This window comes from Uranotaenia lowii, chromosome 3 (genome assembly GCF_029784155.1).
Source record: "Uranotaenia lowii strain MFRU-FL chromosome 3, ASM2978415v1, whole genome shotgun sequence".
Lineage (NCBI taxonomy): Eukaryota > Metazoa > Arthropoda > Insecta > Diptera > Culicidae > Uranotaenia > Uranotaenia lowii.
The window spans coordinates 349,855,889-349,878,204 of NC_073693.1; the positions used below are offsets into that span (position 1 = coordinate 349,855,889).

The 22,316-nt window shown below is 37.6% G+C and overlaps 2 protein-coding genes and 1 long non-coding RNA gene across 3 annotated transcripts; 1 reads left to right on the forward strand and 2 right to left on the reverse strand.

The window, feature by feature from the left end:
• Positions 1–503: 503 nt before the first annotated feature.
• LOC129751695 (poly(A) polymerase type 3-like) lies at positions 504–17,673 on the reverse strand. The gene is made up of 5 exons (XM_055747359.1): positions 16,786–17,673; positions 15,977–16,713; positions 15,636–15,899; positions 14,573–15,263; positions 504–3,365 (listed from the first exon to the last, which is right to left on the reverse strand). The coding sequence occupies exons 1-4, from the start codon at positions 17,648–17,650 to the stop codon at positions 14,964–14,966; spliced, it is 2,166 nt and encodes a 721-aa protein (XP_055603334.1). The 5' UTR covers positions 17,651–17,673; the 3' UTR covers positions 504–3,365; positions 14,573–14,963.
• LOC129751697 (uncharacterized) lies at positions 6,145–6,951 on the forward strand. Its single transcript, XR_008738780.1, has 3 exons — positions 6,145–6,349; positions 6,413–6,647; positions 6,709–6,951. It is a non-coding gene; the product is annotated as an uncharacterized LOC129751697 (long non-coding RNA).
• On the reverse strand, positions 7,534–8,780 carry LOC129751696 (uncharacterized). The gene is made up of 2 exons (XM_055747360.1): positions 8,434–8,780; positions 7,534–8,371 (listed from the first exon to the last, which is right to left on the reverse strand). Exons 1-2 carry the CDS (start codon positions 8,459–8,461, stop codon positions 7,836–7,838), a joined length of 564 nt encoding a protein of 187 aa, XP_055603335.1. The 5' UTR covers positions 8,462–8,780; the 3' UTR covers positions 7,534–7,835.
• Positions 17,674–22,316: the final 4,643 nt, after the last annotated feature.

A 22,316-nucleotide genomic window follows, 5' to 3' on the forward strand; every position in this document is an offset into this window, starting at 1 on the left:
CCACAGGCAGCGATTCACAAAAACTTGCAGTTTTCGCGTCGTCACCGCATATGTGCACCAAGTTTCACATCCGTACAACAATACGGATTTGACTTTTGAGTTGAAGATTCGGATCTTAGTTCGTAGCCAAGCCCAATACCTACTACTGTATTTTAATTGATTTGAGCCCATCTTTTGGGGGGGTCAATTTCTGACCTGAAATACTGAAACAAAATGTAGACACGATATTCCAACATAAAAAGATAGTTGGAGCCATCCCGCCCTAGAAAAACAGATTCGCTGGTTGTGAACAAGCTGCAATTTCGACTGTGTGACAAAGATCTGTTTATTAAGTATGTAGTATGTTAATAGGTATATGTATGTGTAGCTTATCCCCCATGGGTGCACGGTAACACCCTAGTTTTGACATTGAGAAAAGATACTTACCTTTGCGAATGAAGCATATTTAAGGGCATTTCTTTCTCTGAAATGGAAAACAGAAGCGAAATAAAACACCGGCCGAATTTTCTTTCCGTCGAAAAGTGGATAATCGTACCTTTATTGAAACTCTCTCTTTTGAAAAATTACAAAATGAAACGAAAAAAAAAAAACAGATGGTTCAGAATTGGAGCGTTACATCGAATCTTCTTACATTTATGGTTCATGATGCCCTGGCTGTGTGTGTGGGTGTGTATTTGTGTTAATTCTGTGTTTGTGTGCATGGATCTGTGTTGGTGTTGGTGGGAGTGTCTTCTATATTAATGGGTTTGTGATTTTTGGTTTTCGGGTTTGTGTTTGTGAGTTTTCCTGCGCACAGTTAATAAATGGAAAGTGCCGAACCTATACCCTGAGGTCCTACTAAATCGGTTCCGCATCGGATCGTGCCGGCACAAAGGAGGGGAAGCTTTTTGAATATATTTTTTTTCATTTTCTTTTTTTTAGCTCCACCACCTGCCCTTTGGCCAACGACAATCGCTGGGAACATTTTTGTTTTTTTTTTCACATAATTTTGGGTTGTTCTTCATACATACAAAAAAAACGCCTGGCAAACCGTTTGCTCTATTTTTGTGTTTCTCTCTCTCTATTTTGAGGAATTTCATTATTCATTATGTGTAACTTTCGAACATTAAATTGAACGAACATTTGTTTATTTTGTTTTTTTACTCATATTTGTTGGACATTTTTTGTTCAATACTGGCATGTACCAATTGATTTTTTTTGCTGTAAATATTTATAATCCATTTAAAGGTATAAACCCATTCTCGATCGCTGGTGAATGCATTGTGGAGATATTCAAATAAAGAAAAGAAACGCTACACTACCGATTATAAAATCAAACAATTAGGTAGGATTATAAGATGCTATTTATTTATTCTTCCATCTTAGTATTTTTTTTCATTATTTTTTTAAACCTTCTTAGTAAAAATTTTGAAAGGAATTTTTTGAGTGGTTAAAAACCATTTTTATCCTTGCAAGCAGGGATGTAAAGATTTCAGAGTCACATACTACTAATTTTTTTTCTTTTTTTTCCATATTCAATGTTCTGTATTTTCCCCATATTTTTTAAAAGTAAATTAAGTGTTAAGAATCGATTGGAAAGAAACGACTAATATGCATCCACTCATTTTGCTCCACCAGTATCATACTCTCCTGATCCCCCCTCTTCATCTTCCTGTTTATCTCAGAATGGTATCCGCTCCAGATGAAACTATGAAGTTAGCTTTCTAATTCCGATTAAAGGTTTATGTTTTTATAGATCTGCCAATCAGTATATAATAAAGAAGTTATGTTTTATTTACAATCTTCAATTTTCTTGTTTTTTTTCACTCGGGTAGTTCATTTTTACTTCCAGAAATCACCCCTACAATTCCCCTTAAGAATGTTGATATACTGTTTATTTCTTGTATGATATTTGATCTTTTTTACTATGTTATTATTTTTTTAGCGATAAACGAATCCACAAAAACTTCCCTATCTTTATAGATGCATTTATTCATAAAACTTTTGTCAGTGTATGTCATATGTGTCTGTTGAGTTTTTTTTTTTACTAACAAGTGTCTTTCTGCTATCAGAAACATCAAAATTTTCTCTCTAGCGATTTTTTTTTTATTCACGTTTTACCAAATTTTCTAGGAAAGCTTTTATTCCAACTGATGTAGATTTTATGAGAAAATTTTTCTTACTTTTTCATTACCAATTGCGATTGCACTTTTCTGTGTTGAGTTCTAAATTTCGGAATAGAAACTACTCTGCCTGGATGTTTTTTTTCTCTCTGATTATAAGTGATTATAAAAAAGATGCGATCAAAAAGCTGATATAAATGTTCAACGAAAGAAGAAAAAAAAAACGTTAAAAACTAAGAAAAGCTGCTTCGTCTCGTGTTTATATAAAAATGAGAAACACAGCTTTCGTCATTCCTCGAGCAAAAGGGGAAGGTGTTCCCCAATTATCGAAGAACGCGAAGATTTGTAATTCTTACTCAAAAAAAAAGTGGGACTCTCATTCATTGTGCTATAAGCCAACCCATTTATGAGAGCTATAAATAAGATATTTTATAAAGTATAGTAATATAAGTCTTGGTTCATCTATTTTTAGAGCGACTCGCTAATATACCGCACGTAAAAGTTATTTCTCTCTGTCTGCTACCTTACATGTTTTTTTTAAATGTTTTCTTCTCCTTTTTATTATTTTCATATGGTTCTGGTTATCTTTTTCAATGAAATTATTTACATTTTCAATTATGATTTACACGTATCGCGTAGTTCTGTTTCAACTTCAGTTTAAGAGTTAAATCTTGTTCTGCACAGGGGGAAACTTTCCCCTATTACTGTTTACATTCTTGTTTGTTCTTCTTCTGTTTTCTTGTTTTATACTCATCGAATAATGGTCGATTTCATTTAAATCGTCGAATGAATCGGTTTGCTTTGCTCGGGACCTCTTATGCTAAAAAATAATCCGCCTAGTCGGAGCCTTTTGAAAGGGTATGTATGTTTAACATTTGTTCAGTTTGCTTCCTACTGCATACCATGTGTAGGTTCTAAACTGAATTCACTTTCTATGTATTCGGCGGCCAAGTTCGACTTTTCACTTTATGTTTTGCTTTCGTTTTCTATGACCTTTCTCTCTGTCACACTTCCGATGGTTTGAAGATTCCTAAACGAGAATGTTGTTTATGTCTGCATATGTGTATAGGTGAAAGTATGTATGTATATTTGTGTGTGTGTTTGTGGTGAGTAGTAGTAGTCTGTGTACTTTCGCTATTTAACATTACAAAGTCTGTTGTTGGATGTGGTTGACAATGTGCCCTTCAAAGTTGCAATCTAATCCGCTTTTTTCAAGTCCCGTACCATTCATTCAGCAGCTGTGGTTCGAATAAATTTAGGTTGCTAAAAATATAAAAAAAAAGTTACTTTAATTTTTCTTTGAATATCTACTAAGAACAAAAATGTTAGGACTAAATTGAGAAGAACGAATTCCAATACGTTTAACGAACTTAAAAAGCTTGAAATATTTACCATTTTTAATTTGTTTTTCTTTCGTTACAATAAAAAAAATGAGGCCCTTGACTAACTTGTGGGAATGCTTAAGAAAAAAATTATCAGGTTTTCATAATTATTTATAAAAGGAAATAAATAAATGAATAGTAGCTTTCATCAACACACCAGATTGAATTCACAAAAAAAAAATCACCTAAGTTGAACCTGAAGTTCAAGATGTACCAATTCTGATTAGGAGAGCGTTCATATTTTTATTCGTAGAACGTGTAGGATAAAAATTATGGAATTTTTCACGTAGTTGCAACGTGCAGATTATTTTGCGTGTAAAGTTTTCGTATAGGGGCCAAGCTTTTTTTCGACGCCAATCAATGATGAGCAGGCTTGATTTTAAAAAAATGATGTCCTTTAAGAGCAAACGCACCAATACGGGAGTATACGCGGCCCGATTTTGCTCATTTCAGCGGACCGATTTTGGTATACACACTCTTTCGCGCACCGGGTGGAAGCATATTATTTTTAAATTGTGCATTGCACTGAGAAAACTTTAACAGAAAATAAATATTAAATTAAATTTACTGATCGAATAAATTTTCGGAGTCGATAGTTTTTTCGCTTCAATTTCGGTTATTATCATTTTTATAAATAATTAATTATTATAATGCATATAGCGATTGTTGGAGGTTATTCGACGGGTTAACTGCTATCCGTTATGTGACGCCAAAGTCGACATGCTGGTTGAAGATGCCATACAGCAGCAACAGGGCCACACAGTTTCGAGCGACCAGCAACCGGGTCAGGTTGTGGATGCAGCAAGAACTTCTGTGCAGTTGCAGCCGGAATCATCCAAAACTCAGCGGAACTTGCGCGAAACATGCCAGCTGCTGTGGAGTTCCACAATCAAACAGGAGGTTTTCCGCCGCTGGTCTAAGACTTCGGCTTCAGTGAGTCGGAACCGTTTGCAATGGTGTAGCGCAGCGAGAAGGAGGATTGTATGCGTCATTGCCCCGGTTCAAACCTATCTGCTAAAGATGCTGCTCATGAACCCGGTCAGACGGTGAAGTTTTTTCTTCTATCTGCTGCTTACTTTTCCAAGCTGTACGGAGGGTAGAAAAAAATATAAATTTTCGCTAAATAAACAGTTTTTTCACTCTCCTTCATCGCTTACGTTGTTGTTACTCGATGCTGGTCAATTGCAAGTTCTGCACTGTTCACAATTATGCTAATTCCGACGACCCACTCGGCTGCAAAGAACAAACCCTGGGCCACCAATTCCGAGGGCCTAAATTTTCACCTCTTTCGACCCAGCACAGAATGCTTCCAAAATGGCTCTATATAATCTTCGACACATTTCCGATCCCCCCGCGAACAAAATTCCGTCCGCACATTCGACCGAATCAAAAGAAGAGCCACAATTGCTTAATTAATTAACAAATTGTTTACCAAAATTACAAAATTTTAATAAGCATCGTTTGTTTAACTTAGCCTTAAATGGTAGATTTTTTTCAGTGCATGTTTGCTCTCGCCCCTTTCTAGTGAGCAAATTTGGTGATTTTGTCGGTCCCGACGGCAGCGGCCCTATTTTGCTCACCCTCATACTAACCCCCGGTGCGGTATGAGAGTGATCAAACGCGTGAGCATTTTCACTATACTCGCGATTGCTGCGGATGCCCTAATGAAGCACGAAAATAGCCTAGACGGGTTATATTGTCATTGAAGTTGAAGTTTTCGCGCTGGTGATCGGCAACCTTGCCAACTAGCGACGTTGTGAAATATCATTACTGGCAACGCTTTTGTAAAGTAATAACCAGCGTGCCTATACAGCTACGGGTGGTTGCATATTGAGCAACAGTAGGCAAGGAGTACCAAAAGTTTTTCATTGGTGGGGGGTGGAGACGGAGCGCTTTTTGACAGCGAATTGTTCGCCTACCATGCCTATGATTCCGTGTATTCACGCAGAGTAAACTTGAATTTTGGAACGAATTAAATCTGACTTTGATTCAAAACATTCATTTTTTTTTTTAATCCAGCTCCTGTTTTCTTTGAATCAATGAATTATAGTTTCGATTGAAAAGAATAATTTTTGAAAATAATAATAAATTTTTTGAATTGAATAACTTTGAACTTTGATTTCAGAAGAACAGAAAACCGAAAAATCGAATAAAGTACGGCCGCTCGTTTTAAAAATCAAACCAGTGAATCGGAGTACACGGAGAAAAAAGACGGTAGTTGTTCCAATTATTTCAGCTTGTTATACCAATAATCGAAATGCAGTTGATTTTTTCGCATTAAACTACTTATATAATAGATTCAACTACAAACTTCTAATTGTCCTTACGCAATCAACTATCAATATGATACATTCAACTGTATGATTTATTTTATGCATTCAACTATAAATACAATAGATTTAACTATAAACTGCTGATTGACCTTATGCAATCAACTATGAATATAATAGATTCGATTGTAATGGTATAATTGATTCAATTGTAATGGTATAATTGATTCAACTGTAGATATGATAGATTCAACTACAATTGTATGATTGATTTTAGGCATTCAACTGTAAATATAATAGATTCAACTGTAGTGGTATAATTGATTCAACTGTAAATATGATAGACTCAACTATAGTGGTATAATTGATTCAATTGTAAATATAATAGATTCAACTACAAATGTATGATTGATTCTAGCCATTGAACTATAAATATAGTAAATATTGTTATATATCTATCATTCATTGTGAAAGATTTGACTGATTTTCTCCAACGAATTATATTTTAACAAAACATTGAGTATATCCAGGTATGCGTGTAGCGAACTTTCCCGGCGGGAAAAAAGAAAAAAAAACGACGACATGAATCAGCAAGGTAACATTGTAGAACTTTACAAAAAATAAATGTATCATTAACTCAACTTTCTTTCTTTTCTAGGTCAACCACCGGTAGCAGAGTCCAGAAGACTTTGCTGCCTACTTCTTCCGAGAGCACATGTTGCTGGACATGGCCCGTAAACAAATATCAGGGTGTTCGATATCCGGGCGGAACTGGTGGTGCTGCCGAAGCCAAACTGGATCACCTGGACAATCTAGGCGAGAGTTCCTTTGCCGTGAGACCCCGATCAATCAAAAGGAACCGGGGATCGGCTGGTGACGTCATGAATCGACAGGTAAAATTGTGGAATTTATAAAAATAAATCTATCAGTAACTCAACTTTTTTTCTTTTCTAGACCAACCCCCGGTAGCAGAGTCTCGAAGACCTCCCTTCCTCCTTCTTCCGAGAGCACATATTGCTAGACATGGCCCGTAAACAAATATCAAGGTGTTCGTTATCGGGGCGGAACTGGTGGTGCTGCCGAAGCCAAACTGGATCACCTGGACAATCTAGGCGAGAGTTCCTTTGCCGTGAGACCCCGAGCAATCAACCGGAACCGGGGATTGGATAGTGTTTATAGTAGAGTTTAAAAAAATAATCGAAATGAAATACAAAATTTGAAAATTATGAATAGTTTCTTCCTACAAGAAAGAAAGTAATTAACAATAAATACGATGACTTCTTAAATAAACAAATATTGAATCTACAATATCTATAGTTGATTTTTTAAAATTCAATCATAGAAATATAATTGAATCTATTATATTTACACGGAGAAAAAAGTATAGTATTTTTAACAATAACCCACTTTTATTCAATCATATTTCTGATTAATTCTCGGCTAACTATAAATATCAAACTTTCAATTATATATACAATTGATTTTCGGATTGTTTTTTTGTGTCCAACAATGCATATAATAGATTCAATTATACCGATATGATTGATTTTGCGCACTCAACTATAAATATAATAGATTCTACTACATATGTATGATTGAATTTCTTCATTCTACCATTAATATGATAGATTCAACTTTGATTGTATGATTGATTCAATTATATATATAGTAAATTTAATTATACAAAAACAGTTGATTCAATTATATTTGTAGTCGATTCAATTATTGTGTATTATAGAATTAAAAGTTTATTTTATATCATTTATTTCATGTATACAATTAAAAAAAGTTAGATTTCGGAAGTTTTATAGGTTTTTACTAGGCTCAGAACCTTTAATTTTGGTTCCGAAATAAAAGCTAGCAAGAGTAGGAACATTGTATTTCTTAAAATAAATTTATCATTTTAATATGTAAACAAACTTAAACCTCCATCACCTCCATAAAATTACCATCATAACCATGATTATTCGAGAACCGTGGCTGGTGATTCTGGAATTGATGATGATGGTGATGGTAGTTAAAATCACCGAAGCGCGAGCTGCACCAAAACCTTCTTCTTCAGTTGGATTATTTTGGATCCACTAGCTGGCAATCGACGAAGATGCCGAAATAGGATAGATTTCAGCACCGGCATTCCCGGAGCGCCGATCACTGCTAGGGTTGCTGGAAAGCATACGAGCGAATGGAACGCGTCCATTAAAGGAGCTACGGAAACCGGATCCCCCGTTGCCACTGTATGGCATGTTGCCTTCGGTAGAACTACCGGAAACTTGCCTTCCAATAATGATGGCCGCAGCCGGTAGCGAAGCTTGATGAACGGTTGCAGTCACGGTTGATTCTACGGGGCCAACAGATGGGCAAATCGAAGTCAGCTGAGAGGGCTGGGAATTCTCGAGTACAGTAACTGTGAATGCTGGAATGTAGCTGCTGGCTGTGCTGTTCGTATCCTTTTCGAGTGCTAGCGGTGGCTTTGGGTTCGGCGAGTAGTCTGTGGTTGTTCCGATGATGGCCGGAGCTGACGATTCAGAAGTCGACGAAGAGGAATTTTGTTCCGGAGAAATCATTCTTGAACCTCTAGCTGCTCCAGTATTTCTTCCGTCTGCTTCCCGCATGTTACCTGAAATTACAACAATTCGGATGATTTTGGACAAAAACATTTTAACGTTTAATATTAATTACCACCCGTATCCGAATCTGCAAGATGCATTTCTGGTACGGCAAAAAAAAAATTTTGTCACCTCCCGCCGCGAATGCAAATAACTGAAATGGCGGCAAGAGAAAAATCTAAACATTGATGCCAGTTAAACCAAATATATTTATTGTAAATTCTAGATTCTAGAATCTATCATAACAATCAAGTTTCATTTACTATATTTATGATTAAAAACCTAGAATCAATCATACATTTGTAGTTCAATCTATCATATTTACAATTGAATCAATTATACCACTACAGTTGAATCTATCATATTTACAGTTGAATCAATTATACCACTACAGTTGAATCTATTATATTTATAGTTGAATGCCTATAGTCAATCATACAATTGTAGTTGAATTTATCATATCTACAGTTGAATCAATTATACCATTACAATTGAATCTATTATACCATTACAATTGAATCTATTATATTCATAGTTGATTGCATAAGGTCAATCAGCAGTTTGTAGTTGAATCTATTGTATTTATAGTTGAATGCATAAAATAAATCATACAGTTGAATGCATTATATTGATAGTTTATTGCGTAAGGACAATTAGAAGTTTGTAGTTGAATCTATTATAAAAGCAGTTGAATGCGAAAAAATCAACTGCATTTCGATTATTGGTATAACAAGCTGAAATAATTGGAACAACTACCGTCTTTTTTCTCCGTGTACAGTTAAATCAATCATACCAGTATAATTAAATTTACTATAATTATTGTTACATGCACTACATCAATCATACTATTATAGTTGAATCTATTATATTTATAGTTGAATGCATAAAATCAATCATAGAAGTATAGTTGAATCTATCATAGGTTTGGTTAAATGCAAAAATTCACTCTAATTGTTTATTATATATATAGTAGAAAGTTTAATATTTATAGTTAGCCGAGAATTAATCAGAAATATGATAGAATATAAGTGGATTATTGTTGGAAATACTATACTTTTTTCTCCGTGTAAGCTAGAAATAAGGAGGATTCAGGATGCAAAATGGTAAGTGTAAGTTAATAAATACTGAATATTTAAGTGAATTCAAGATTTTCTAAAACGCTTGTATAGTTACAGGACCACGTCCGACGGATAGATTTCCAAGTCTCTCGAACATGGAGAAAGCTGCGCAAAGTAACACCTCCCCAAATCCCGCGGTCGTATTTTTTCGGCCCAATCTTCAACGGCAATCACCAGTCGGACCAGCCAGCAGCTGGAGTGGCTTTCAGAAGTTTATTGACCGGCCCACGGAGAATGCGAAACTTGTCAATGATATCAAGGACCCTACTCGGTTATAGTGAACCAGTGTTTTATGTGTTTGTGAATAAAAAAGAATTTAAGAACTAAAATTGTATCTTTTTATTATTCAAACTCCTAATAGGAACTTCGAAACAACAGGGTAAAAATCTTCCAATTGGAATAAATGGAAAATGGTTCAATGAATAAATACTTTTAAATCTATATCTAAATTACCTTTGAGCAAAGATAATAACTTTAAATCAAATGAAACTGGTTTTTGTATCAAAGCATTAATATTTTGAATCTAAGATTTTTCAAAAGAAAAAATCTTTGAAACAGAAGAAAATGCATTTGAACCAAAGGATTTTTTATTTATACCAAAACCAAAGGAAAAAATCCTTTGTTTTTGCGGCACTTTCCTTTGAAATAAAAAATTTTTGGTATACCCGAAATAAAAAATTTTTGGTACACCCGAAGTTGTATACGTTCTGATAATAACTTGTCGCCAGTGAGTGTCGCCAGTAAATGTCGCCAGCGCTCATTGACGATAACTCCGGTTTGGGGATTCAGCGACAATACCAAACGGTTGCGGTTACTAATCAAATGGTTGTCTGCATTTGTCAGCTGGATAACTTGGGAAAGCTGTTAGAGAGTGTGGTAGTTAGGACTAGTTGCTAATCTTAGCAGTCGGGCAGATGAAAATTATTATTAATATGTTAGTCGAACCAAACAGTTGTTCAATAAACTCATTCAAAAAGTACTTTATTCTTAATGATTCCGAAGATCGTGAGCTTATCACATTGGTGACGTTGCGAATCTCGTCCGTGTGCACCAGGAAAAATACGGAATTAACGACTATTTTGAGTAAGTGAATTATTATTTTGTCTTCATTTTGGTTGCTATTGACCTGAATAGGTGGGGATCTTAAAAGAAAATGATAATATAAAATAAATCTCGAAGGAAAAGTCTACGAAATCTGTAAAATAAATCTCAAAGGAGATAAAAACCATAAATCTCAAAGGAGATCCAATGAAAGGGTCTCAAAAGAGACACCTACGAAATCTCAAAGGAGATCGAAATCGCAGGAATCTCAAAGGAGATCCATAAGAAATCTCAAAGGAGATAGAAATTGTTGGAATCTCAAAGGAGATCTAGTAAAAGTCTCAAAGGAGACATTTAAAATAAATCTCGAAGGAGATGGAGGTCATCAGAATCTCAAAGAAGATCTTAACGATGACCTTAGAAGAAATAATAAAAAAAGGAAAATTTTCGTTGAAAGTGAAAAAAAACATCCAAAAACTGCATCTATTTTGATCTCATCAACAATCACGTCCATAGCAACCTGTGATTGCCTTGGCAACTCATTCATCATAGCAACTGGCTGCATTTTTTATAGCATCTCCTTAAAATACCGCCATTCGAATTAGAATGTATTCCATCAACGGAATTACGTCAAAAATGGCAAGAGTATAAGAAGCAGTTTGCGTCTTGCGTACATAGCTTGTGCTATGAGCAAGAAAAAAAGGAAGAAATTGAAAAATATATTTCTAGTTGTTGCTGATCGCCAACTTCAACGAGTCTACGAGTCTTCCCCCCAAGAACGACGATGTGGAAAATGGGGAGACTGATGAGCTCATTGATCAATTAGATGGATATTTTGCTCCAAAAAGGCATGATATGCTTGAGCGTTACACATTTGGTTCCCTTATTCCTGATGCCGGTGAAACACTTGACAAATTCTTGTTACGTGCACAGACCGAAGCAAATAAATGCCAATTTGGCTCAACAGTTGCTGAAAGTAGAGAAATTGCCGTGATGGATAAATTGGTAAGGTTAGCTCCACCTGAGTATGGACGAATCTTATTAACCAAGAACAAAATCGTGGTGCCAGTGAGGTGGATAGATGGATCTTGAAGGCCTGTTCTGATCACCGGAAATAATTGGCTCGACTTCGCTTTGCCCCATCCTGACCGTCATCATCTCCAAGAACTTTTTTAAGATGAGCCGTGTTCCGTAAATAAGTGTTTCCGTCTTTATCTCGAATTTCTACCTGGTTTAAATAAAAGAACTGAACAAGAATTCTAATCTCTTTTTGGATGCTGGCAGTTTACTTTCTACCATTAACAAAATTGGTCATTCAAACGAGAATCGTAATCATCCTTATAGAAGCCGAGCTGGTTGGTCTGGTGGTCGGTTGGAACCTCGAAACCACAACTCTTTTGTGAAGTTTTCTCCGAATCAAATGTGTAGCAGATGCGGTACAAAGCAGCATAATGGAAAATAACCTTGTCCTGCAAATGATTTCTGTTGTACCAATTGCGGAAAAATGGGAAATTACGTGAAACAATGTTGGTCAAGCAAGATCGAAGAGATGAAGATGATGTTGCCCTTGATTCCGTTCTGAAAGCTTTAGAAGAACGTAGGGTGGTTCTTAATTTAAAGAAATGCAAGTTCAGAGTCAACGAGACAGTTTTTCTCGGCCATCACATTTCAGGCCAAGGAATTAAACCAGCACACGATAAAGTTACTGCAGTTTAAAATTTCAGAGCCCCAAAAACAGCAGAAGAAGTTCGGAGTTTTTTGGGGGCTGGTCGGTTTATTGCGGACCTGGCTACCAAAACATATCTTCGTCAGCTTCTATTAATGGGACAAAAGTTTGTATGGTTAGAAAGTCACAATGCTGCTTTCTTAGATTTGAAGAATGCTGTGTGTAATGCACCTGTTCTAGGGTATTTCGACAACACACGACGCACCAGGATAGTAACTGATGCTTCTCCAGTAGGTTTGGGAGCAGTGTTGTTGCACTTTGCAATTTCATCTTAAAAAAGTTCTTGGAGATGATGACGGTCAGGATGGGGCAAAGCGAAGTCGAGCCAATTATTCCCGGTGATCAGAACAGGCCTTCAAGATCCATCCATCCACCTCACTGGCACCACGATTTTGTTCTTGATTAATAAGATTCGTTCATCTTTCCTATTCTTTAAACAAAAGGAGGTGTGTTAGTTAGGACTAGTTGCTAATCTTAGCAGTCGGGCAGATGAAAATTATTATTAATATGTCAGTCGAACCAAACAGTTGTTTAATAAACTCTTATTATTTATTATTATTATTAAATCAACAGATCATATATTGATCCAAATGATATTTAAAAATTAAGAGACTAACTACAAATACAAATCAACACTGAACTTAGAACACTAAGAATTCTTCTTCGAAATACAACCTTCGAAACGTCAAAATCAAAATGCTCTGAGAAGCGGTTAAAAGTCTTGATGACGCCAATTATTGTAGAGTTGACCCCGTAATTGTTTGGTCTAAGAGGAACGAAGAGCTGAAGATCCCGATTCTTCAAACCACGAGGTCGGACGCTAAGTGGAAGAACTTCCAAAAGAGCGTGAGAGTCGATTCTTGATGAAAGCGGCTTTCGTAGCTGGGAAGTAGAAAAGGGTCTTGCCAGTTTAAGTGTCGAAGGGCATAATTCGAAAAACGTCGTTGGATGGCTTCGATGCGATCAGAACCGTTTTGATAATACGGGCACCAAACCGCAGAAGATTATTCGAGGACCGATCGAATCAGACTGCAGTAAAGACTCTTCAGGCAGTAGATGTCCTTAAAGTCCTTCGTCATGCGGAAAAGAGGACCCAGGCTTCTAGGCTTTGTCAACGATATAGTTGGTGTGATTCTAAAAATCCAGCCGCGCGTCCAAGATCACACCAAGATCTTTCACGTGTTGAGCTCAAGAGATTGCATCGTTTCCAAGGAAGAAAACGGCTGAGAACGGGCGTCGTTTGCGGGAAAATGATATTACTACACATTTATTACGGTTTACAGGTAGGCGATTGGCATCACACCAGGAGGCAAAGAGGTTAAACTGGTTCTGCAGGAAGTTCACATCTTCGGAGCCATTGATAGAGTAGTACAGTTTCAAGTCGTCGGCATACGCCAATTTTAGTCCATCGAGGAGTTGCAGCACGTCATTGAAGTAGATTAGGAATACTAACGGCCCTAAATGACTTCCCTGAGGCACGCCTGATGACGCTGAGAACTGCCTGGAAAAAGTTCACATTCAAAAAGTACTTTATTCTTAATCATTCCGAAGATCGTGAGCTTATCACAGAGAGAATAATCATCCAGCGATAGAAGATCTGGCCCGAGACTGAAAAATGGATGTCGGAAAAAAAATTTAGGTTTTTTGGAAAAGAAGATCTTCAGTAGATAGGCACACTTGTGGAACCTGTTTGGACATACGATGACAAAGCTGGCTAAGGCAGGCGTAGCAAGTAGGGGGAATGAAACTCGAAGGGCCCCTCCAGTCCTGGTAATACAAAGAAAATATTTCGGGGAAGGTTCATTATGCTTTGCTGGTCTGAGCATCTGAGGATGCGGGCATCAAATGCCTTTCAACACTTGCAACTAGCTTTTATTCCGGACTTCGCAAGGCTCCAGGCCTCTAAAAAGACCATGGAAGGTAACACCAGCTTAGGGAACCAAACCTCTATCATTGATTTAGGACCCAAAAAGATTTTGAGAAGAACTACTAGGTGACGAGACCTGGTAGTGACCTGGTGCAAAATTGAGTCTAAATGAATTCGGTATAAGAGTCCGCAACAGCCTTTGGAAATCAAATCCCAATCAGAGCAAAAAGTGAAAAAACCAAAAACGATATAAGGTGGAACTGCAATTCGATCTTCTGGCAAAAAGTCAATACCCACACAAAATCCAAAATTAGAAAATTCGAAAAATTGCAAAACACAGAAAGTAAAGTAAAAAAGATTTTTTTTATTGGAATCGTTCATACTCATAGAGCCACATACAAATAGCTAAAAAATAAGATTTGTATTCATATAATAAAGCAGCATTGAGGATAAAACTTACATGGTACTTCCGTCAACTGCACCACCCGCACAAAGCCACCGCCCTCCTCGTCCGCCGTTGGTGCTGATCCGATTCCGCCGTTACCATTCAAGCTGGTAGTGATGGTGGGAATCAGCTCACCGACTACGAGTCCGGGTGCATCTACGGGCTTGCTACTAATGCTACTATTTCCCCCGATAGTAGTGATTGGTGCAATCGAACTCTTGCTATAGTTGTAACCGCCGCCGGCGGGTACGAGAAAGCTTTGATTCACGGTCATTCGGCTGTGCGGCGACGTGGCAGCCAGACTATGATGGTTATGGTGAATGTGGTTGTTGTTGTTATGGATGGTCGTTGGATTATAGTGGCTACTGTGGTGGCAATTGTTAACCTTCCGGAACGGATTAGACTGTCAAGAGCACACCACTTCGGTGGCGGTCGTCTGTTGTGGGGCGGCAGCTGGTGGTGATCCTCCAGTTCCCGTTCCCGGAGTTGCCGTTGCCGTCGTTGTTGTTGGTGTCGTGGAAGTAGTTTCCGATGACGACTCGTCCAGAGAGAGGGTGCTGCTGATTGCGGCGTTGTTGCTGCTGCTATTGTTCAACGAAGACGACCCCACTGAAGTGTTGTTGGCCAGAGCTGCCGCAGCCGTTCCGGAGGTGGACGATTGCGACGACGAAGACTGTGAGGATGAGTGTGTCGGAGAATGGTCCAACTGGAAGCCGGGGTTGTCGGGAGCAGATATATGTGAAAGAAAGTAGAAAAGAGAGAAAGAAAAAAACCACACAGATTTTGTGATCAAACACAAAAACGGGGAACGAGTATTTGGTATAAGTATTTGCTGCTGGAGATGTCTCTCGGAAAGGATTACACAGAAAAATTAACGGAAACAATCTCGACAACCTTAAATTTGTACTAGAACGAAAGGAAGGAAACATATCAGAGACCAGCGCGAGTGTGAGAAAGAAAACTACCGGAAACGGAATGTTCGATTGGGTAGGTTTCACCGAAGACAGATGTTACACTGCTTCGGAGTTTTTGTTTGGAATGGGGCGACACTTTTCCGACATTTCAACATTTAACTCACGGAATCATTGCGACCCTTTTTAGTGGCGTTGCCCGGCAACGCTTCCGAAGATTGGCGCTTCTTGCTGGGGGTGTTGTTGCCAGCGACGGCGGCTGCTGCTGCTGCGGCCACAGCCGCTGAAGTCAGCGAGCTAGCCGACAGTCCAGAGTCCGAATTTTTCCGTTCCCGCTTGAGCAGATTACTGTCCAGGTACTGGTTGAGCTGCTTCCGCCGAACGTGGCGAGCCTCGATTTTCATACCGTCCTTAAGAAGCTTGATATGGACCTATAAATAAAAAAAAGGAAAAAAATGGTTATTAGTATCTAGACTTTTAATGGATGCTGTAGAAATTTCTAACTTACCGCATGTTTGTGAACCGAATCGGTAAAACTCTGTATGCTATCGGTGAGATCTACGTTCAAATTATCGGAGCGTTCGAACTCCAGCCCTATAAACCATAGCGAGCATAGAGTAGAAGTTTTCCCAATTTCGTGCTCCTTCTGACGTTCGGTTTGATTTTGTTCATGTTGTTCGAAACATTTGGGATTGACGTGTGCCAGCTGGATGTGCTGGTTGCGTTCCAGGTTCAAGATCAAATAACGAATTTTCGACTCCACCAGCCCACACCACTCCAGATGGTCGTCAGCGTTATTCGAACTGACCAACAACACGATAAAGTGCCTGTACCGGAAGAAGAAACTGGGCGCCTCGAACAGCTTATCCCAGCTAGCCTTTCCAAGCATTATCTCATCGGTGATCTGCATGCCTCGATTGAACTCCTGCATCATCACCTTACGCGTCGAGCTTGACACATTGAAGGTAGAATTCTGTTGTGGATACGCCGGGGTAATGATCGGCATCAGATGGAATCGATCCTGCACATTTACCCGTGGGTCCCACACCGGAAAGTTCAAATTGACATTGTCAGGTTGCTTCAGCAGCACTGGCTGTGGCCACTTCCAGCGTGAGAATACCAGGAAAAATTTGTGAACCAATGTTGCCGCAACGGCATTCGGGTAAAGCTGACAGGTGCGAGCTACTAACATGGCCCACGAAACGCCACCGAAATAGCCCAACGAATTGGAATATATTCCATGTTCTAAAAAAGAGAAAAGTAAAACATATTAGTTTAGAATCATTCACAAAAAAAAATGAAAAAAAGAATACTTACTTTTAGCCCACAGCTTGATCGATCTTAACGCTAATCGAAAGTTGTCAATGTTCGGCACTAGGCGCAGGATCTCGTCCGTTACACGACATCCGTTCAAGCTGCGCACCGATTTGGGGTCCAGATTCTTAAGCAGCATATCGTCACGCAGATCAAAATCGTCCGGTATCTCTTTCAACGCTAGTCGTGCGAACAACAAATCAATCTCAATGCCATCGAAGTTCATCTTGATAACCGGCACGAAGGCTTCCTCCACGGCTCGACATTCCGTGACCTCCGGCTGCTTCTTCAGTAGTTCGAAAAACGAACCAAAGTAGTCAGATCGTTCGATATTTCTCGGGGCTACACACAGCGCGTCAATATCGGCACCCTTGTGATGCACTCCCAATCGATACGAACCGAAAGTATAAATCTTTCCTCCCAGTTTCTCGGCCAGGGCCTCCGGCATATTCTTGGCGATCGAGACATCCTTGACCCACTGCTTCACAAGCGTATTCAGCTTGGCCAGAATCTCCATCCGGTGGTTCAGTTCCGATTCCTGCTCGAAAACATTGTACGGTTCCAGCGCTTTGCCCAGCTCGGTCGTTTTCTGGATGTCTTCCGGTTTCGGTTCCGCCAGGCTGATGGCCGAGGTCATGCCGAGAGTTTTGGTGGCCCCTGATTGGGAACCTCCCCCACCGGAACCGTTCGACGCACCCCACATGGTGCTGCCTTTTTTGCCGTTGCTGCTGCTACTGGTTGATTGATTTGGGGTGTAACTAATATTCTTGTAATTAGCAGTGGCGCCGTTGTAGTTGAACTGCTTCTTTACTGCTCCCTGGTTCCAGGATTTGGTTGATGTTGTTCCGGCATTAGCTAAAATAGCCATTTATTTGCAATTAGCACACTGGTTAGATATTTGTTTGACTTGTTTTGAACTGATTTTCGAATTTGTGATTCAGAGTACACCAAACACAAAGATGAAATGTGATACTAATGAGGGGTTCAACAGAGTTTATAGCATTAGCCTAGGTTTAACAAAACAGACTGAATAAATGCACCTGTGAAATTATCCTTCGACAACCGTTAGGGGCTATCGAAAGCCAGGTACAACCAATATGAAAAGCCTTATTCACTGATTGGTGATTACCCGCACCTGTTGAGAATTGAGGTAGCACATGTAAAACACGGTGTGCCAAAATACGTTATTAAAAAATAAAAATGACCACTTAAACGGCACTCGACATTCGAAAGATATAGTATTCAGGCATCTATCCTGAAAATTTGGAAATGTTTCATCGGGCTTTTTTGAAATTAGAGCGATTTTTAAATTTTAAGTCAATTTGCATTAGATTTCCAATGGGATTTTTTGACCTTATGTTCTATGACCATAGATTTTTCTGACAACATTTTTTATGACAATCACTCAGTTTAATGACTTTATAGAAAATTTCATGCCCGACAACTTTGTCGAAGACTAAAAAAAGATTTGAGTTGATCCTGAAAAGTTACTGGCAATTTTCTAAAACTTTATTAGACTGATTGAAATTTTTCCATGTTTTTAAAGTTTTTTTTCAATTGCGCTTCACTAAAATGCGAATATCTTTCCAGGCGTAGTTGGAATCGTTTTTGGGTCTTGGGTAAAGTTGTTTGGGATAGAATTTTCAGTACAAATGTGGTCATCTGTGTTGATTTTTAATTTATATCTATATACAGTACCATTCATAATTGTATAGACATTGAAAGCACGCGTACTGTCACTTCGACTTTGAACTTACATAACTTTTAACTCTGATGATATTTTTTGATCAAATTTTCTGCGTAAGATAGATACAATTTCACACTATTATATCACAAAATTTCTTTCTAGAGTTGGTGTGGCCTGATGTACAGTAATTCTACGAAAATCGGACTTTTAGGACTTTTACCATCCAAACTGCAATATCTCAGAAACTACGCTACATTTTTTATTGAAATTTTGCAGAGTGATTGTTGAAATATAATGCTAACATGTCTCCAGTTTTTGAAAAGTTCTATCGATGGGATCAAAAGTAACGCGAGGTGCAATCTTTCAGACATGAACTTAAATATGCGGTTTGAATGGTAAAAGTCCAAAAAGTCCGATTTTCGTAGAATTACTGTATCTTAGGCCACACAAACTCTAGAAAGCTAAAATTTTGTGATATAATAGTGTGATATTGGATCTTTATAACGCGAAAAATTTGATCAAAAAATTTCATCACTATAAAAAGTTATGTAAGTTCATATACAATTATGAACGGTACTGTATATAAAAATAATTCCTATATATAGACTCGAAAACTACTGAACCGATTTGCGTGAAACTTGGCAGGTGGAGGTATTAAAGGCAGGGGAGGGTTCCTATTATGGTAAGAGACCCTTCCCTCTCTCATGAAGACGATGAGGGGCCTCCCGAACAAAAGACTTCAGAACTCGAAAACCAATCAAGCAAATGATATCAAATTTGGCATGTGGTGGTATTTGGGTACAAGGAATGCTTCTACGAATATAAGGTATCCCTCCCTTCTTTCAGTGAGGAGATAGGAAGGGCGGAGGGGCGTACCTTAAAATTTTTTACATAACTCGAGAACTTATCAAGATACTGGAACCAAATTTGGAATGGGAGGGAATTGGAACACAAGAAATGTTTCTATGGTTATTTTTGACTCCTCTCTTTTTTAATGGGAATAAAGGCTGGGAGGGGGTTGGCTTCTATACATTTTTCATTGCATAACTTTAGAACTATTCTAGAAAATGGAACCAAATTTGGCTTGGAGGATTATTTGGGTACAAGAAAGGGTTCTATGAATATTTTATACCCTCCACTTTTTTATGTGAAGAGATAGAAAAGGGGGAGGGGGCTCCTTTACATTTTTCCAGCATAGTTGGAAACCTTTTAAAGCATATGGATCTAAATTGGGCATGGGAAGGTATTGATGTACAAGGTATGTTTCTATGGAAATTTGCAGCCCCCTCTGCCTTGCAGTGTGATGAGGAGAGGGACGGAGGGGGATTCATATAAATATTGATGTATTGCTTAAAACTTATCAACCAATATAACCAAATTTGATATGAGAGTTTTTGATTTCGAAAAAAATGGATCCTTACCCCTTTCCAGCTTTTGCGGATGGATAGGGGAAAGGAACGCTTCATACAAGTTTTTTGGCATAAACCGACCACTTATAACACCAAACAAAATTTAAATAATTTCTTAAATTTTCATTCATTTCTGGAAGGTATTGCAACGCACACCGGGTCAGCTAGTTTTAAATTAAAAATATCGATTATTTTTATTGTTGATTCCAAGAAGGAATTAAAAATGACTATTTAAAGCCAACATTACGCTATTTACCTTGTTCGACCAAAAAACGATTCTAACTACGCCTGGAAAGAAATTCGCTTTTAAGTGAAGCGAAATTGAAAAAAAAACTTAAAAAAAAACATGGAAAATTTCAATCAGTCTAATAAAGTTTTAGAAAATTGCCAATAACTTTTCAGGATCAATTCAAATCTTTTTTCAGTCTTCGACAAAGTTGTCGGGCATGAAATTTTCTATAAAGTCATTGAACTGAGTGATTGTCATAAAATATGTTGTCAGAAAAATCTATGGTCATAGAACATAAGGTTGAAAAACCCCATTGGAAATCTGATGCAAATTGACTTAAAATTTAAAAATCGCTCTAATTTTAAAAAAGCCCGATGAAACATTTCCAAATTTTCAGGATAGATGCCTGAATACTATATCTTTCGAATGTCGAGTGCCGTTTTGGTGGTCATTTTTATTTTTTAATAACGTATTTTGGCACACCGTGAAAAGAATATTCGAGTTGTGTTGCGAAAAGGTTGTTCATATATGACTAACTAACTACGTATGTCCAAAATTTTTTAGATGGATTCCGGATTTTGATTGAAGTTTTAATCTCAGTTCGAGTTCAGAATCAATATGCTGAGTGGGATTCTCAGCCTAAATTTCGGGATTTTCAGTTATATCGAAAGACATGAATTTTTCAATGCAAACTTTCATACACTGAAAATTTGCAATATGTTTATCTAGCAAGTGATTATAAGCGCATATTGAGGAACGAAGTCGTATAGAAACTTGATACAACCTTTTTGTGTGACGTATTTTGGGCCGTATATCATGGTGGCCAAAACTTTTTCATTTAGCAATTCCCGGTTTTTCGAAAATTCAAGGTTTTCTAGACTTTGAACGTTCATTTTCGTCGGCATACAAAATTTTCAACCAATTTCATTGATTTGATTGTTTCATAACACTCAAATCATTGAAGGTTTTCATCACATTTCATAAAAATGACTAGCTGATCCCGTACGAATTTCGTTTCGCTTTCAATCAATAATATGTCAAAATAAGCTTAGAATATTGAATACGACGCATTCTTTCGACAATTTTGGGTAAAACATTCAACAGTGTTCAAAGTTTCTTGTCATTCAATGTGAAATTCAAATTAATAGGGTGATTGGCTTTTAAAAAGAATTTATGTGAGTGTTTTCTTCTCGATCAGTTGCAAAATCACGACGTTATGACAGAAACATGCCTTTGCTTGACCTTTACATTAAAATTGGATACCAAGCTTAGAGAACAAAGTTGGTTGAAATCCTCTATAAATAAACTAAATAGAATAGAACACTGAATGTTTAATGAAACATTCTTTTCCAACATGGCCCGAAATTCGATAATTGAAACCAATTTTACGTCCCTCAAAAGTCCCTTGTGCGATATTTTCTATTCAAATCATATGTACACAGCAAATTTTTTTTTGCTGGAAACCAGCAAAATTTTGCTGGTTTTTGTCCCGCTGACCTTCCAGCAAAATTTCCAGCAATTTCAATTGCTGGAAAAAACAGCAAACGTTAATGCTGGTTTCCAGCAATTCAAATTGCTGGAAAATCAGCAATCAAGATTGCTGGAAACCAGCTATTTCTTTCAACACAACCGGCAGTATTCAGTATGAAATTTATATTTCAATTCAAAATTAAAGTTTAATATTGGCTGTGCATACAATAAGCAATAAAAACAATTATTTTCTCCCATTTTCAATAAGGGATTTATTCATTTTCAAAAAAAAACTTTTTTTCACCACTTTCTAACACCGGCTCTGGGGTGGCCGCTTTGTGCCAAAGTGTTGATCATCCGCCACCTGTAAAAATAGTTTTGATTAGTATCTTCTATGGAATATCTACCTGTACAATAAAAACTTACCCTTGACTTGATGCCTGGTTGCTAGAATATAGAGGAAAATAAAATAATTATATTAATTTAACCTAAATTCGTAAAATAGAATCTCACCTTACTTCAGCGTACGAAACAAAAACAAACTCCAAATTGACAACTCGATTGCTGATTTTCCAGCAAACTAGATCAATTGCTGTAGAGTCCAGCAATTTGAAAACCGATTGCTGATTTTTCAGCAAAAATGACAAGCACATAACCGAATGCTGAAAAATCCAGCAATTCGAAAACCGATTGCTGGTTTCCAGCAAAAATTTGGATTGCTGAACGTTTCCAGCATTTT

Coding starts and splice junctions, on each gene's coding strand:
- LOC129751696 (XM_055747360.1), bottom strand. CDS start 8,461: ATGCATCTTGCAGATTCGGATACGGGTG. Junction 8,372..8,433: donor TGCAGATTCGGATACGGGTG/GTAATTAATATT, acceptor TTGTAATTTCAG/GTAACATGCGGGAAGCAGAC.
- LOC129751695 (XM_055747359.1), bottom strand. CDS start 17,650: ATGGCTATTTTAGCTAATGCCGGAACAACATCAACCAAATCCTGGAAC. Junction 16,714..16,785: donor GATCAAGCTGTGGGCTAAAA/GTAAGTATTCTT, acceptor TCTCTTTTTTAG/AACATGGAATATATTCCAAT. Junction 15,900..15,976: donor ATTCGGTTCACAAACATGCG/GTAAGTTAGAAA, acceptor TTTTATTTATAG/GTCCATATCAAGCTTCTTAA.